The 17168-nt window shown below is 39.6% G+C and overlaps 1 protein-coding gene and 2 non-coding genes across 3 annotated transcripts; 1 reads left to right on the plus strand and 2 right to left on the minus strand.

Annotated features, from left to right (window-relative positions):
• Positions 1–7759: 7759 nt before the first annotated feature.
• On the minus strand, positions 7760–7867 carry LOC148548696 (small nucleolar RNA R71). The gene has a single exon (XR_015897181.1). It is a non-coding gene; the product is annotated as a small nucleolar RNA R71 (small nucleolar RNA).
• A 6582-nt stretch (positions 7868–14449) lies between these two features.
• Positions 14450–15241, minus strand: LOC107611060 (uncharacterized). The gene is made up of 2 exons (XM_016313023.1): positions 15119–15241; positions 14450–15004 (listed from the first exon to the last, which is right to left on the minus strand). Exons 1-2 carry the CDS (start codon positions 15239–15241, stop codon positions 14450–14452), a joined length of 678 nt encoding a protein of 225 aa, XP_016168509.1.
• A 747-nt stretch (positions 15242–15988) lies between these two features.
• Positions 15989–16097, plus strand: LOC148548697 (small nucleolar RNA R71). The gene has a single exon (XR_015897248.1). It is a non-coding gene; the product is annotated as a small nucleolar RNA R71 (small nucleolar RNA).
• Positions 16098–17168: the final 1071 nt, after the last annotated feature.

Below are 17168 nucleotides of genomic sequence, written 5' to 3' on the forward strand. Positions count from 1 at the left end.
AAAATGGGTAAACTAAGATAGATAGTGCAGAAATCCACTTCTGGGGCCCACTTGGTGTGTGCTGGGGCTGAGACTTAAGCCTTACACGTGCCTAGGCTGTTTCTGGAGTTAAACGCCAGGTTGTAACATGTTTTGGGCGTTTAACTCCAACTTGTAACCTGTTTCTGGCGTTTAACGCCAGACTACAACATGGAACTGGCGTTGAACGGCAGTTTACATCGTCTATTCTTGAGAAAAGTATGAACTATTATATATTGCTGGAAAGCCCTGGATGTCTACTTTCCAACACAATTGGTAGCGCGCCAATTGGACTCCTGTAGCTCCAGAAAATCCATTCCGAGTGCAGAGAGGTCAGAATCCAACAGCATCAACAGTCCTTTTTCAGCCTGAATCAGATTTTTGCTCAGCTCCCTCAATTTTAGCCAGAAAATACCTGAAATTACAGAAAAAACACACAAACTCATAGTAAAGTCTAGAAATATGATTTTTATTTAAAAACTAATAAAAATATAATAAAAAGTGACTAAAACATATTAAAAACTACCTAAAAACAATGCCAAAAAGCGTATAAATTATCCGCTCATTAATGCCTGCGTTGTCTTTGTACTAGGATCTGCTTGGATGATTAGGTTCTATGAAGTGCTTTAACACTTGGTTACTTGGGTTAGCTAACCCGGAGTTATCAACCGAAAGTCCATTATCAAGAGCAACCTAGTTACAAGGCATTTAGTTACCCAAAGAGGTGCTGGGCATCAATGTCTTAAGAAGAATTGTGAGCCAAGTGTCTGTAGTGGATATGTGTTGAGTACAAATGAGCTAAAGAAGCTACTACTACACATGACACTAAGCTATAAGTAAGAAACAAGTTTACAGAAAAAGAAAATAAAGAAAAGTAATTACCAAGGATGAGTGAATAATAAGATGTCATAGCAGTGTGTTAATGGATACTTAAAGGAGACAGTCTATACCTAAAGATCAATAAAAAGGTGAGCCACTACATTGTCTGCATAAAACCCATAAGCTACTAATAATGCCTTGCTGATATGAACATCTCCTTCTGTTTCATTCTTTCTTCTCAATAATTCAGTACTTGCTTAGGGACAAGTAAGATTTAAGTTTGGTGTTGTGATGCCAGGGCATCTTAGGCTAGTTTCACCAGCCTTGTTCTTTGTTTTTAATAGGTTTTATGCACTTTCTTGAGCTATAAGTAAGCAAATTGGGTAGAAATTCATGTATGCCTAGATTTATTTAACCATGAATAATTTGATGCAATTTCATGATGATTTAAGCTATGATTACTGTATGCTAAGAATGATAAGAATTCTCATGACTTTAGCAAGACTTTGATGCATTTATTGGTTGATGATAGGTAAAGGAAAGCATGGAGGAAGGTTGGAGAAAGAGCACGGAAAAGACAAAGAGGAAGCAACGTTGGTGGCCAAGTTGGACCACCAACGTTGCCTCAAACATTGGAATGGAAGCAGAGCAACTCTCTGTAAAGTGTGCTGCTGCTCACGTTGGAGGTGGCGTTGGAGGTCTAACATTAACCCCAACGTTGAGTGACGCGTACGCATGAAAAAGCAAGATTTTCATATCCACACACAAGCGTGAGTCTCGCGTACACGTGGAATGGAAAAATTCACTATCCACGCGTACGCGTGGGTCACGCGTATGCATCACTAAACGAATATTGGAGTCCAACGTTACCTCAAACGCTAGCCTCCAACGTCTGCGATGAAGAACCCAAAATTTGGATTTGAAAAATTGGAATCGGCGCGTATGTGTTAGTGACACGTACGCGTGGATGGGAAAAGGGTGAATCACGCGTAAGCGTGGAGTACACACACGCGTGAAAATGCCAACGTTGGAGGGAACGTTGGAGGTCCAACACTGAGGCCAACGTCCCATGCATTGTGTTGAAACTGTAAAATGAAATCTTTGCATCCACGCGCACGCATAAAGCACGCGTACGCGTGGATGATCATTTTTGCCCCTGGTGCGCAACGCATACGCGTGGATTGCGGGACGTTGGCCCTCCAACGTTGAGTCAAATTCCAATAACAGCAAGTTTCACTGGTTTTTCTGAAGAGCGTTTGAGTCAACGTTGGCCATCAAACATTGACCCCAATGTGAAGCATCAGACTCTGCAATTCAAACCAATCTCTTCTCAACAGCAAAGGGAACCAATTGGAGCCAATTCAAACAAATTTCACCAAGGCCAAAATCCCAATTCAGAGATTGAAGATCAATGGAAGAGAGTGTATAAATAGTTTAGAATTTAAGTTAGAGGGACCTTTTTTTTGTTTTCGATTTTCCTTTTACTGAGTACTGCACATTTACTTTCTGTTGATTTTTCTTTTGCAATGTATCTTTCAATCCGAATTTCCATTTTTAATGCTATGAACAACTAAACCCCTTTCATTGGGTTAGGGAGCTCTGTGTAATTCAATGGATCAATAGTAATTTTCATTCATCTTCTTCTTTCTTTTCTCTTGATTTTGCTAGAAAGCTTTCGTTCTTCATCCAATTGGATAGTTATCTTGGGAAAGAAGCTATCCATAATTGGATCTCCTCGGAACCTTGGAAGAGGAATGAGGAGATCATGCTAGAAATACTTTCTCACATTGGATTAGATTGGGGTTTGGATGGATATAATGACATGTAATCCTACCAAAACTTTGATCCATGAATTTGTGTGGTATAATCAGAGACCAAACTTCATCTCTTCCCATGAGCACTTAAATCAAGGAATTGGGAAATTTTTCATGCTTAGAGAGATTGGTGAGCCAAGGAATTGGGATCCACTCAATTAAGAATGCCAAGGAGATCAATGAATGCATTGATTGCGGAAGAGATGAAAATGAATTTGATCCGGAGAGTTATACATCTCCTACCCATTCTATTTACATTCTGCTTCTTTAATTTCATGTTAAATCACCATTCCCTTTTAATTTCTTGCAATTTAAGTTCCTGTTCTTTAATTCCAACAATTTAATTCTCTGTCATTTAATTCTGGCAATTTACGTTTTCCGCCAATTTTACTTTCTGCAAGTCTCAATTCACTTCGAATTTCGCTCAACTAGCATAATTCTCCGATTAACATTGCTCAATCTACCAATCCCTGTGGGATTCAACCTCACTCTACAGTGAGTTTTTACTTGACGACAATCTGGTGCACTTGCCAGAAGGAAATTTGTTGAGAGGCGAATTCCCGCACATCATGCGCGTTCATTGATGTACTCCCAATCATTGTTTCCTCATGCATTCTCCACTTTGCATGCTTTTCTCTTCACTTCTTCCATCCAATACTTTTCTTATGAACCTGAAATCACTCAACAAACACATCAAGGCATCGAATGGAATTAAAGTTAATTAAAATTACCAATTTAGGGCCTAAAAAGCATGTTTTTACACTTAAGCTCAAATTACGGGAGAATTACAAAACCATGCTATTTCAATGAATAAATGTGAGAAAAGTGATAAAATCCCCAAAAATAAGTACAAGATAAACCACAAAATTAGGGTTTATCAGACATCGGTCTAGCGTTTGGCGCCACCAAGGGTTCTCCTACAAGGTGTGCTATTTTTCCGCCTAAGTTTTTCTATTCCTGTTTTGAGTGCTATACATGATCACAAACGTTAGAAAAATGAGAAAAACTATGAAAATAAATATAGAATAAAATAATATAAAATCAAACTCAAATAAACTAAAATAGAACAAAAGAAAGTAAAAGGAACTAAAGGATATGTGTGGTTGGGCTGCCTCCTAACAAGTGCTTCTTTTCCGTCATTAGCTTGACGGACAGCTCCTTTACCGAGTGTTATAGGGGATCAGATCTTCAACCCCCATTGTGAACTTATTTTATGTGCTCTCATGAATCAGCTCAGTGATGAGCGGATAATTTATACGCTTTTTGGCATTGTTTTTAGTATGTTTTTAGTATATTTTAATTAGTTTTTATTATATTTTTATTAGTTTTTAAATAAAAATCACTCTTCTGGACTTTACTATGAGTTGGTGTGTTTTTCTGTGATTTCAGGTATTTTCTGGCTGAAATTGAGGGACCTGAGCAAAAATCTGATTCAGAGGCTGAAAAAGGACTGCAGATGCTGTTGGATTCTGACCTCCCTGCACTCAAAGGGGATTTTCTGGAGCTACAGAAGCCCAATTGGTGCTCTTTCAATTGCATTGGAAAGTAGACATCCTAGGCTTTTCAGCAATATTTAATAGTCCATACTTTGCCCAAGATTTAATGGCCCAAACCGGCGCTCCAAGTCAGCTCAAGAATTCTGGCGTTTTACTCCAAAACTGGCACAAAAGCTGGAGTTAAACGCCCAAACTGGCACAAAAGCTGGCGTTTAACTCCAAGAAAAGTCTCTACACATGGAAGCTTCAATGCTCCGCCCAAGAACACACCAACTGGTCCCGGAAGAAGATTTCTGCATTAATTACTGATTTTTGTAAACCCTAGGCTATTAGTTCTCTATAAATAGGACCTTATACTTTTAATCTTGGAGAAGTCTTATGCTATCTTACACACGTTTGGAGGCTGGCCATTCGGCCATGCCTAGACCTTATTCTTAAGTATTTTCAACGGTGGAGTTTCTACACACCATAGATTAAGGTGTGGAGCTCTGCTGTTCTTCATGAATTAATACAAAGTACTACTGTTTTTCTATTCAATTCACACCTACTTCTTCTCTAAGATATTCATTCGTTCTTCATCTTGATGAATGTGATGATCCGTGACACTCATCATCATTCTCACCTATGAACATATGCCTGACAACCACCTCTGTTCTACTAGCAATGGCTTGAATGCGTATCTCTTGGGTTTCTGATCTAAGATTGAAACCTTCGTAGTATAGGCTAGAATTATTGGCGGCCATTCCTGAGATCCAAAACATCTAAACCTTGTCTGTGGTATTCTGAGTAGGATCTGGGAAGGGATGACTGTGACGAGCTTCAAACTCGCGATTGTGGGGCGTGTGACAGACGCAAAAGGTTCAATGGATCCTATTCCGACATGATCGAGAACCAACCGATGATTAGTCGTGCGGTGACAGCGTATTTGGAACGTTTTCACTGAGAGGACGGGAAGTAGCCATTGACAATGGTGATGCCCAACATAAAGCTTGCCATGAAAAGGAGTATGAATGATTGGAAGAAGGCAATAGGAAAGCAGAGGTTCACGGGGAACAAAGCATCCTCATACGCTTATCTGAAATTCCAACCGAAGAATTACATAAGTATCTCTATCTTTATTTTATGTTTTACAAGGTGACCATAGCTTGCTTCAAGCCGACAGTCTCCGTGGGATCGACCGTTACTCACGTAAGGTATTACTTGGACGACCCAGTGCACTTGCTGGTTAGTTGTGCGGAATTGTGAAAAGTGTGATTCATGTTTAAGAGCTCCAAGTCTTTGGCGCCATTGTTGATGATCACAATTTTGTGCACCAAGTTTTTGGCGCCGTTGCCGGGGATTATTCGAGTTTGGACAACTGACGGTTCATCTTGTTGCTTAGATTAGATAATTTTATTTTTTATTTTCGAAAAATCACAAAAAAAAAAATTTTTTTTTCTATTTTGTTCTTCAGAGTTTTTAAGAATGAATTCTAGAGTTTCATGATGATTTGTTAAAGTCTGGCTGGCTGTGAAGCCATGTCTAATCTTATTGGACCAAGGTTTCAACTTATCATCACAAGAGCTTGTTGATTCCTATCAATTTTGCTGTTGTTAGCAATGATCTGCTAAAGCTTGGCTGGCCATTGGCCATGTCTAGTGTTTTGGACCGGAGCTTTCATTGAAAGCTTGGCTGGCTAGTAAGCCATGTCTAATTCCTGGACCGGAGTCTTAGACTAGCATTGCAATGATTCCTGGAACTCTTATTAAAAATTTTGAACCCCTTTATTTTCTTTTCCACTCAATTTTTGAAAAATAACAAAAAAAAATTTATAAAACCATAAAAATAAAAAATATTTTATGTTTTTTGTTTGAGTCTAGTATCTAATTTTAAGTTTGGTGTAAATTGCATGCCTATAATTTTCTAAAATTACATGCATTATGTTCTTCATTAATCTTCAAGTTGTTCTTGATGATTTACTTGTTCTGATCTTTAAATACTCTTGTTTTGTGTGTTTTGTTGTTTTTGATAGGCATTTTCCATTTGTTAGTGTCTCTAGTATGAAAATTTCTATGTTTGGTGTCTTGCATGCATTGTTTACTTGATCTTAGTTGCATTTTTATTGTTTCTCATCATCAAAAATTCAAAAAATATTTTTAAAACTATGTCTTTTGAAGTCAATAATACAGAGAATTGAAGATTTAGAATATTCAACAGAGGAATCAAACAGAAAAAGCTGGGCGTTCAAAATGCCCAGTGAAGAAGGCAAACTGGCGTTTAAACGCCAGCCAGGGTACCTGGCTGGGCGTTTAACCCCCAAAAAGGTAGAGTTTTGGGCGTTAAACACCAGAATGAATGCCATTCTGGGCGTTTAATGCCAGGATGACACTAGAGGGAAGATTTTGTTTTCAATTCAAATTTTTTTCAAATCTTCATAATTTTTCAAAATCAAATCATTTTCAAATCATATCTTTTCAATCATATCTCTTCAAAATCAATTTCTTTCCATTTTTTTATTTATTACTATTTTCGAAAATCCTTGCTAAAATTAATGATTTACTTCAAAATTTTTAAGTTGTTACTTGCCTATTAAGAAAGATCAAATTTTAAATTTTAAGAATCATATCTTTTAATTTCTTGTTAGTCAAGTAATGAACTTTAATTTTAAAACTTTCTCTTTTTTTTGATTTTCAATCATATCTTTTCAATCATATATTTTCAATCACATCTTTTTCAAAATTAATTTTTCAGTCATATCTTTTTAATTTCTAATTTCAAAATCTTTTTCAAAAATCACTTTATTTCTTTCCCAATCTTAGTTTTCGAAAATCTCAATCAAATTTTCAAATTTTCTTTTAATTATTTCAAAATCTTTTACTTTAATTTTCGAAAATTCTTCCCCTCTTCTCACATCTTTCTATTTAAGGGACTAACACTCATCCTCAAGGTGCAATTCGAACTCTATCCTTCTTTATATGTTTGAATTCTCTTGTATCTACCTCCTGCTTCTATTCTTCTTTTTCTCTGACACCTCAAGGAATCTCTATACTGTGACATAGAGGATCCCTACTTTCTTGTTCTCTTCTCTTTCATATGAGCAGAAGCAAAGATAAAGGCATACTTGTTCAAGCTGATCCTGAACCTGAAAGGACCTTGAAGAGAAAGCTAAGAGAAGCTAAAGCACAATTCTCTTTAGAAGGCCTAACAGAGCTTTTCAAAGAAGAAGAAACCATGGCAGCCGAAAACAACAATGCCAACAATGCAAGGAAGGTGCTTGGTGACTTTACTGCACCCACTCCCGACTTCTATGGGAGAAGCATCTCAATCCCTGCCATTGGAGCAAACAACTTTGAGCTTAAGCCTCAATTAGTTTCTCTAATGCAATAGAATTGCAAGTTTCATGGACTTCCATTGGAAGATCCTCATCAGTTCTTAGCTGAATTCTTGCAAATCTGTAACACTGTCAAGACCAATGGGGTTGACCCTGAAGTCTACAAACTTATGCTTTTTCCTTTTGCTGTAAGACACAGAGCTAGGACATGGTTGGATTCACAACCTAAAGAAAGCCTGAACTCTTGGGAAAAGCTAGTCAATGCCTTCTTGGCAAAGTTCTTTCCACCTCAAAAATTGAGCAAGCTTAGAGTGGAAGTCCAAACCTTCAGACAGAAGGAAGGTGAATCCCTCTATGAAGCTTGGGAAAGATACAAGAAATTGATCAGAAGGTGCCCTTCTGACATGCTTTCAGAATGGAGCATCATAGGTATTTTCTATGATGGTCTGTCTGAACTATCCAAGATGTCATTGGATAGCTCTGCTGGAGGATCTCTTCATCTGAAGAAGACGCCTGCAAAAGCTTAGGAACTCATTGAAATAGTTGTAAATAACCAATTCATGTACACTTCTGAAAGGAATCCTGTGAATAATGGGATAGCTCAGAAGAAAAGAGTTCTTGAGATTGATACTCTGAATGCCATATTGGCTCAGAATAAAATATTGACCCAACAAGTCAATATGATTTCTCAGAGTCTGTCTGAAATGCAAGCAGCAACAGGCAGTACTAAAGAAGCTTCCTCTGAAGAAGAAGCTTATGATCCTGAGAACCCAGCAATGGAAGAGGTGAATTACATGGGAGAACCCTATGGAAACACCTATAATTCTTCATGGAGAAATCATCCAAATCTCTCATCGAAGGATCAACAGAGACCTCAACAAGGTTTCAACAACAATAATGGTGGAAGAAACAGGTTTAGCAATAGCAAGCCTATTTCATCATTTTCTCAGCAACAGACAGAGAATTCTAAGCAAATCCACTCTAACTTAGTAACCATTGTCTCTGATCTAATCAAAACTACTCAAAGTTTCATGACTGAAACAAGGTCCTCCATTAGAAATTTGGAGGCACAAGTGGGTCAGCTGAGTAAGAAAATTACTGAACTCCCTCCTAGTACTCTCCCAAGCAATACAGAAGAAAATCCAAAAAGAGAGTGCAAGGCCATAACCACAGAACCTGTAGAGGAGGAAAAGGCAGTGATCTCCACTGAGGAAGACCTCAATGGATGTCCACTGACCTCCATGGAGTTCCCTAAAGAGGAACCATGGGAATCTGAGGCCCACATTGAGACCATAGAGATTCCAGTGAATTTACTTTTTCCATTCATGAGCTCTGATGAGTATTCTTCCTCTGAAGAGGATGAAGATGTTACTGAAGAGCAAGTTGCTAAGTACCTTGGAGCAATCATGAAGCTAAATGCTAAGTTGTTTGGTAATGAGACTTGGGAGGAAGAACACCCTTGCTCATCAAAGAACTGGATGACTTGACTAGGCAGAGATTACCTCTAAAGAGACAAGATCCTGGAAAGTTCTCAATACCTTGCACCATAGGCACCATGACCTTTGAGAAGGCTCTGTGTGACCTAGGGTCAAGCATAAACCTCATGCCTCTCTCTGTAATGGAGAAGCTAGGGATCATTGAGGTACAAGCTGCAAGAATCTCACTGGAGATGGTAGACAATTCAAAGAAACAGGCTTATGGACTTGTAGAGGATGTCTTGGTAAAGGTTGAAGGCCACTACATCCCTGCTGACTTCATAATCCTAGAGACTGGGAAGTGTATGGATGAATCCATCATCCTTGGCAGACCCTTCCTAGCCACAGCAAAAGTTGTGATTGATGTTGACAGAGGAGAATTGATCATTCAAGTGGATGAAGACTCCCTTGTGTTTAAAGCTCAAGGATATCCCTCTGTCACCATAGAGAGGAAGCATGAAGAGCTTTTCTCAACACAGAGTCAAACAGAGCCCGCACAGTCAAACTCTAAGTTTGGTGTTGAACCCCCACATTCAAACTCTAAGTTTGGTGTTGGGAGGTTCCAACATTGCTCTGAACATCTGTAAGGCTCCATGAGAGCTCACTGTCAAGCTATTGACATTAAAGAAGCGCTTGTTGGGAGGCAACCCAATTTTTACTTATCTATGTTAAATTTCTCTTTTCTTTTGTTATTTTATGTTTTCTGTAGGTTGATGATCATGTGAAGTCACAAAAACAATTGAAAAAGCAAAAACAGAAGGAAAAACAAAATGAAAAATAGAACACCCTAGAGGAGAAACTTACTGGCATTTAAACGCCAGTAAGGGTAGCAAAATGGGCGTTAAACGCCCAATCTGGCACCATTCTGGGTGTTTAACGCCATAAATGGGCACCAGACTGGCGTTTAACGCCAAGAATGGGCAAGAAGCTGGCGTTAAACACCAGAAATGGGTAGCAGCCTGGCATTTAACGCCAGGATTGGCAGCAAGGGGCGTTTTGCACGCCACATGGTGCAGGGATGAGAAATCCTTGACACCTCAGGATCTGTGGACCCCACAGGATCCCCACCTACCCCACCTCTCTCTCTCTTCTTCACCCATTCACCAATCACCTCAATACCTCTTCCCCAAAAACACATCACCTATCAAATCCCACCATTCTCTTCACCACTCACATCCATCCTTCATATCACTCCACCTACCTCATTATTCAAATTCAAACCACTTTCCCACCCAAACCCACCCATAATGGCCGAAACATACCCCGCCTCTCCACTCCTATATAAACCCATCTTCACTCTTTCATTTTCACACAACCTAACCACTACTTCTCCCCCTTGGCCGAAACACAAAGCCCCATCCATCTCCTCTATTTCTTCTTCTTCTACTCTCTTCTTTCTTCTTTTGCTCGAGGACGAGCAACCTTCTAAGTTTGGTGTGGTAAAAGCTAAAGCTTTTTGTTTTTCCATAACTATTAATGGAACCAATGGCCGGAGAAACCTCTAGAAAGAGGAAAGGGAAGGCAAAAGCTTCCACCTCCGAGTCATAGGAGATGGAGAGATTCCTCTCAAGGGTGCATCAAGACCACTTCTATGAAGTTGTGGCCAAGAAGAAGGTGATCCCCGGGGTCCCTTTTAAGCTCAAAAGGGGCGAATATCCGGAGATCCGACATGAGATTCGAAGAAGAGGTTGGGAAGTTCTCACCAACCCCATTCAACAAGTCGGAATCTTAATGGTTCAAGAGTTCTATGCCAATGCATGGATCACCAAGAACCATGATCAAAGTGTGAACCCGGACCCTAAGAATTGGCTTATAATGGTCCGAGGGAAATACTTAGATTTCAGTCCGGAAAATGTAAGGTTGGCGTTCAACTTGCCCATGATGCAAGGAGATGCACACCCATACACTAGAAGGGTCAACTTTGATCAAAGGTTGGACCAAGTCCTCATGGACATCTGTGAAGAGGGCACTCAATGGAAGAGTGATTCAAGAGGAAAGCCGGTTCAACTAAGAAGGCATGACCTCAAGCCCGTGGCTAGGGGATAGTTGGAGTTCATCCAACGCTCAATCATTCCTACTAGCAACCGATCTGAAGTAACTATAGACCGGGATATCATGATTCATAGCATCATGATTAGAGAGGAAGTAGAAGTTCATGAGGTTATATCCCAAGAACTCTACAAGGTGGCGGACAAGTCCTCTATTGTGGCAAGGTTAGCCTTCCCTCATCTTATTTGTCACCTCTGCAATTCAGCTAGAATTGACATAGAGGAAGACATCCTCATTAATGAGGACAAGCCCATCACTAAGAAAAGGATGGAGCAAACAAGAGATCCCACTCATGAACAAGAGCATGAGGAAACTCATCATGAAATCCCTGAGATGCCTCAAGGGATGCATTTTCCTCCACAAAACTATTGGGAGCAAATCAATACCTCCCTAGGAGAATTAAGTTCCAACATGGGACAACTAAGGGTGGAGCACCAAGAGTATTCCATCCTCCTCCATGAAATTAGAGAAGACCAAAGAACCATGAGAGAGGAGCAATGAAGGCAAGAAAGAGACATTGAGGAGCTCAAGCACTCCATAAGATCTTCAAGAGGAAGAACAAGCCGCCATCACTAAGGTGGACCCGTTCTTTAATTTCCTTGTTCTTTATTTTCCTGTTTTTTGAATTTTTATGCTTATGTTATTTATGTTTGTGTCTTTATTACATGATCATTAGTGTCTAAGTGTCTATGCCTTAAAGCTATGAAAATAAATCCATCACCTTTCTTAAATGAAAAATATTTTTAATTGAAAAGGAAAAAGAAGTGCATGAATTTCAAATTTTAAAACAGTTTAATTATTTTGATGTGGTGGCAATACTATTGTTTTTCTGAATGAATGCTTGAACAATGCATATTTTTGAATTTTTTGTTTAAAGAATGTTAAAATTGTTGGCTCTTGAAAGAATGATGGAAAAAGGAGAAATGTTATCTGATGATCTGAAAAATCATAAAATTGATTCTTGAAGCAAGAAAAAGTAGTGAAAAGCTTGCAGAAAAAAAGGATATATGCGAAAAAAAAGAGAGGCGAAAAAAAAAGAGAAAAGAAAAAGAAAGAAAAAGAAAAGCAAGCAGAAAAAGCCAATACCCCTTTAAACCAAAAGGCAAGGGTGATAAAAAGGATCCAAGGCTTTGAGCATCAGTGGATAGGAGGGCCCACAGGAATAAAATCCTGGCCTAAGCGGCTAAACCAAGCTGTCCCTAACCATGTGCTTGTGGCGTGAAGGTGTCAAATGAAAACCTGAGACTGAGCGGTTAAAGTCGTGGTCCAAAATCAAAAAGAGTGTGATTAAGAGCTCTGGACACCTCTAATTGGGGACTCTAGCAAAGCTGAGTCACAATCTAAAAAGGTTCACCCAGTTATGTGTCTGTGGCATTTATGTATCCGGTGGTAATACTGGAAAACAAAGTGCTTAGGGCCATGGCCAAGACTCATAAAGTAGCTGTGTTCAAGAATCAACATACTTAACTAGGAGAATCAATAACACTATTTGGATTCTGAGTTCCTATAGATGCCAATCATTCTGAACTTCAAGGGATAAAGTGAGATGCCAAAACTGTTCAGAAGCAAAAAGCCAAAAGCCCCGCTCATCTAATTAATACTGATCTTCATAGATGTTTTTGGAATTCATTGTATATTATCTTCTTTTGATCCTATTTGATTTTCAGTTGCTTGGGGACAAGCAACAATTTAAGTTTGGTGTTGTGATGAGCGGATAATTTATACGCTTTTTGGCATTGTTTTTAGTATGTTTTTTGTATATTTTAATTAGTTTTTATTATATTTTTATTAGTTTTTAAATAAAAATCACTCTTCTAGAATTTACTGAGTTTGTGTATTTTTCTGTGATTTCAGGTATTTTCTGGCTGAAATTGAGGGACCTGAGCAAAAATCTGACTCAGAGGCTGAAAAAGGACTGTAGATGCTGTTGGATTCTGACCTACCTGCACTCAAAGGGAATTTTCTGGAGCTACAGAAGCCCAATTGGCGCACTCTCAATTGTGTTGGAAGGTAGACATCCTGGGCTTTCCAGCAATATATAATTGTCCATATTTTGCCCAAGATTTAATGGCCCAAACCGGCGTTCCAAGTCAGCTCAAGAATTCTGGCGTTTAACCCCAAAACTGGCACAAAAGCTGGAGTTAAACGTCCAAACTGGCAAAAAAGCTGGCGTTTAACTCCAAGAAAAGTCTCTACACATGGAAGCTTTAATGCTCAGCCCAAGCACACACCAAGTGGGCCCGGAAGAAGATTTTTGCATTATTACTGATTTCTGTAAACCCTAGGCTATTAGTTCTCTATAAATAGGACCTTATACTTTTAATCTTGGAGAAGTCTTATGCTATCTTAGACACGTTTGGAGGTTGGCCATTCGGCCATGCCTAGACCTTGTTCTTATGTATTTTCAACGGTGGAGTTTCTACACACCATAGATTAAGGGTTGGAGCTCTGCTGTTCTTCATGAATTAATACGAAGTACTACTGTTTTTCTATTCAATTCACGCCTACTTCTTCTCTAAGATATTCATTCGTTCTTCATCTTGATGAATGTGATGATCCGTGACACTCATCATCATTCTCACCTATGAACATGTGCCTGACAACCACCTCTGTTCTACTAGCAATGGCTTGAATGCGTTTCTCTTGGGTTTCTGATCTAAGATTAGAACCTTTGTGGTATAGGCTAGAATTCTTAGCGGCCATTCCTGAGATCCGGAACGTCTAAACCTTGTCTTTGGTATTCTGAGTAGGATCTGGGAAGGGATGACTGTGACGAGCTTCAAACTCGCGATTATCGGGTGTGTGACAGACGCAAAAGGATCAATGGATCCTATTCCGACATGATCGAGAACCGACAGATGATTAGCCGTGCGGTGACAGTGCATTTGGAACATTTCACTGAGAGGATGGGAAGTAGCCATTGACAACGGTGATGCCCAACATAAAGCTTGCCATGGAAAGGAGTATGAATGATTGGAAGGAGGCAATAGGAAAGCAGAGGTTCAGGGGGAACAAAGCATCTTCATACGCTTATCTGAAATTCCAATCGAAGAATTACATAAGTATCTCTATCTTTATTTTATGTTTTATTTATCTTTTAATTATCAATTCTCCGTCACTATTTGAATCCGCCTGACTGAGATTTACAAGGTGACCATAGCTTGCTTCAAGCCGACAGTCTCCGTGGGATCGACCCTTACTCACGTAAGGTATTACTTGGACGACCCAGTGCACTTGCTGGTTAGTTGTGTGGAATTGTAACAAAGTGTGATTCACATTTAAGAGCTCCAAGCCTTTGGCGCCATTGTTGATGATCACAATTTCGTGCACCACTCTAGCCCCTGGGTGCTTTCTTCTTGGGGCCTCTTCCATCTTTGATGGGTGGTGAATGACCAACAACAAATTTAAGTTTGATGTTTGGGGTTATTGTATGGATTTCCACCCCGTGAGAGGCTTAAGCACTGAGCTTTACATGCTAGTACCTCTTTTGTCAGAGAGTGGTTGAGGTTTAAAAATCTTGAACATCAAATAGTCCTCATGCATCCTCAAGACTAATTCTCCTCTCTCTACATCAATGAGGGCTCTTATAGTGGCTGTGAATGGCCTTCCTAGGATGATGGAGTCATTAGTGTCCTCTCCCGTATCAAGTATCACAAAATCTACATGGAGGTAAAGGTCTTTCAACTTTACTTGGACATTTTCCACCACTTTGTATGCCTGCTTTTGGGACTTGTCTGCCATCTCCGGTGAGATTCTTGTGGGCTGCGCCTCTTGTATCCCCAGCTTCTTCATCACTGAGAGAGGTATCATATTTATGCTTGATCCAAGGTCACATAATACCTTCTCAAATGTGATAGTCCCAATAGTACAGGGAATTAGGAAGCTTTCGGGATCTGGCATCTTCGTGGGTAGCCTTTTCTGCACTAGTGCACTACACTCCTTGGTCAGCACCACAGTTTTATCTCCCTTTAAGCCTGTCTTCTCAGAGAGTATGCTTTTCAAACAGGCCATGTAGGGAGGCATCTTTTCCAACACCTCAGCAAAAGGAATATTGATGTCCAACTTTTTGAAGATCTCCAAGAATTGAGTGAGCTGCTCATCTTTGGTCTTCTCCTATAGTCTCTGAGGGTGTTGTACTTCAGGCTCCTTTGCCACCATTGGGGCGTGCAACATTGTACTTCCAGTCTCCTCTTGCGCCTTTTGCTCCTTCAATTTTTCAGCAGCATGCATCTCTCTAGGCTCGGCCTCCTTGCCTATCATTAGGCTCTTGCACTCTTCTCTTGGATTTACCTCTATATTACTTAGAAGAGTGTTAGGAGGTCTCTTAGGTGTCCTCTTACTAAACTGACCCACTTATACTTCCAAGTTCCTAATTGAAGCTTTTGTCTATTGTATAAAGCTGTGAGTGGTGTTGGAAAGTTTAGAGATTATTATGGCCAAGTCAGAGTTGTCTTGAGGGGTCCTTGTTTCTGCTGAGAGGGTGAAACTGCCTGTTGTTAGACCTATTCTGATTGGCTCCACCCTGATTGTTGTAGAAGCCCTACTGGGGTCTTTATGGTTGCTCTCTCCATGAAAAGTTAGAGTGATTCCTCCGTCCCTTATTGAAAGTATTGGCATGGGGATCATTGTTGAAATTTCTTGAAGAATTTCCCATGTAATTAACTTGCTCAGTAGTGGGTTGAGCATAGCCACCAGCGTCCCCATGGATGTAGCTTCCCGTCAAGTGTTGAGAGATCAAGCTAATCTGTTGGGATAGGATCTTGTTTTGAGCCATGATGGCGTCTAGTGTATCCGCCTCCATAACCCTTCTCTTTTGAGTAGTTCCAGTATTCACAGGGTTTGTCTCAGAAGTGTACGGATACTGGTTGTTGGCAACCATCTCAATAAACTCATCTGCCTCTTTAGGCGTCTTTTTCATGTATAGAGAACTACCTGTAGAGTGATCCAATGACATCTTGGCAATCTCAGAGAGGCCATCATAAAAGATCTGCAGCCTAGTCCAATTTGAAACCATGTCAGGAGGGCATCTCCTGATCATCTGCTTGTATCTCTCCCATGCCTTATAGAGGGACTCTCCATCTTTCTGTTTGAAGGTCTGGACATCTACCCTAAGCTTAGTCAGGTTCTCAGGTGGAAAGAATTGGGTCAGAAATCCAGTGACCATCTTCTCCCATGTGTCTAGGCTCTCCTTAGGCTAAGAATCAAGCCACTGCTTTGCTCTGTCCCGTACAGCAAAAGGAAAGAGCATGAGCCTGTAGACCTCAGGATTCACTCCATTCATCTTAATAGTATAACAAATCTGTAGGAAGTCACATATGAATTTGTTGGCATCCTCCTACGGGAGTCCATGAAACTGACAGTTCTGGTGCACCAAAGTGACCAGTTGAGGATCAAGCTCAAAATTGTAGGCACCAATGGCAGTTACAGCTATACTGCGCCTATAGAAGTCAGGTGTGGGTGCAGTCTATGAAATTAAGTAAAATAAAGTGAACAATTAACCAAAACAATTTGAAACAACTAGTGAAAAAAAAACTTTAAAATTTTCAAAAACAAAAAAAGCCAATAACCCTAAAATTTTTGAAAATAAAAATAAAAGAAAAACCTTAACAGGACACCAAACTTAAAATTAAAAATTATATGAAGATTAATAAGATAAAATTCAAAAATCAACATAAATAAGAAAAATTGAAAATTGAAAATTAAGAAGAAATTAAATAAACAAAAACTAATAAAAATACCTAATCTAAGTAACAAGACAACTGGTAGTTGTCAGTCACAAACAATCCCCGGCAACGGCGCCAAAAACTTGGTGTGCTAATTAGAATTTCACATAGCTTAACCGGCAAGTGCACCAGGTCATCCAAGTAATACCACAGGTGAGTGAGGGTCGATCCCACGAGGATTGTTGGACTGAGCAAGCAATGGTTATCCTGTTGGACTTAGTCAGGCGAATTAGAAAAGAGGTTTGGTGAGTTGTAAGCGCATAAACAATAGCAAGGGAAATAAAGAAAGCAATAAACAATTTGGTGTGAAAACAATGTGAGAAAACAGTTAAGATTTTGGAGATGTTTACTTTTTCTGGATTAAAATGTCTTACAAACTATTCTAACAATGAATGATTCATTGTATGGAAAACCATAAGTGTCTAAACCCTAATCCCTTAGCGATTTAGCCTCCTCTAACCTTC

This window comes from Arachis ipaensis, chromosome B8, assembly GCF_059453495.1.
Source record: "Arachis ipaensis isolate K30076 ecotype BB chromosome B8, ASM5945349v1, whole genome shotgun sequence".
NCBI classification, from domain to species: Eukaryota; Viridiplantae; Streptophyta; class Magnoliopsida; order Fabales; family Fabaceae; genus Arachis; species Arachis ipaensis.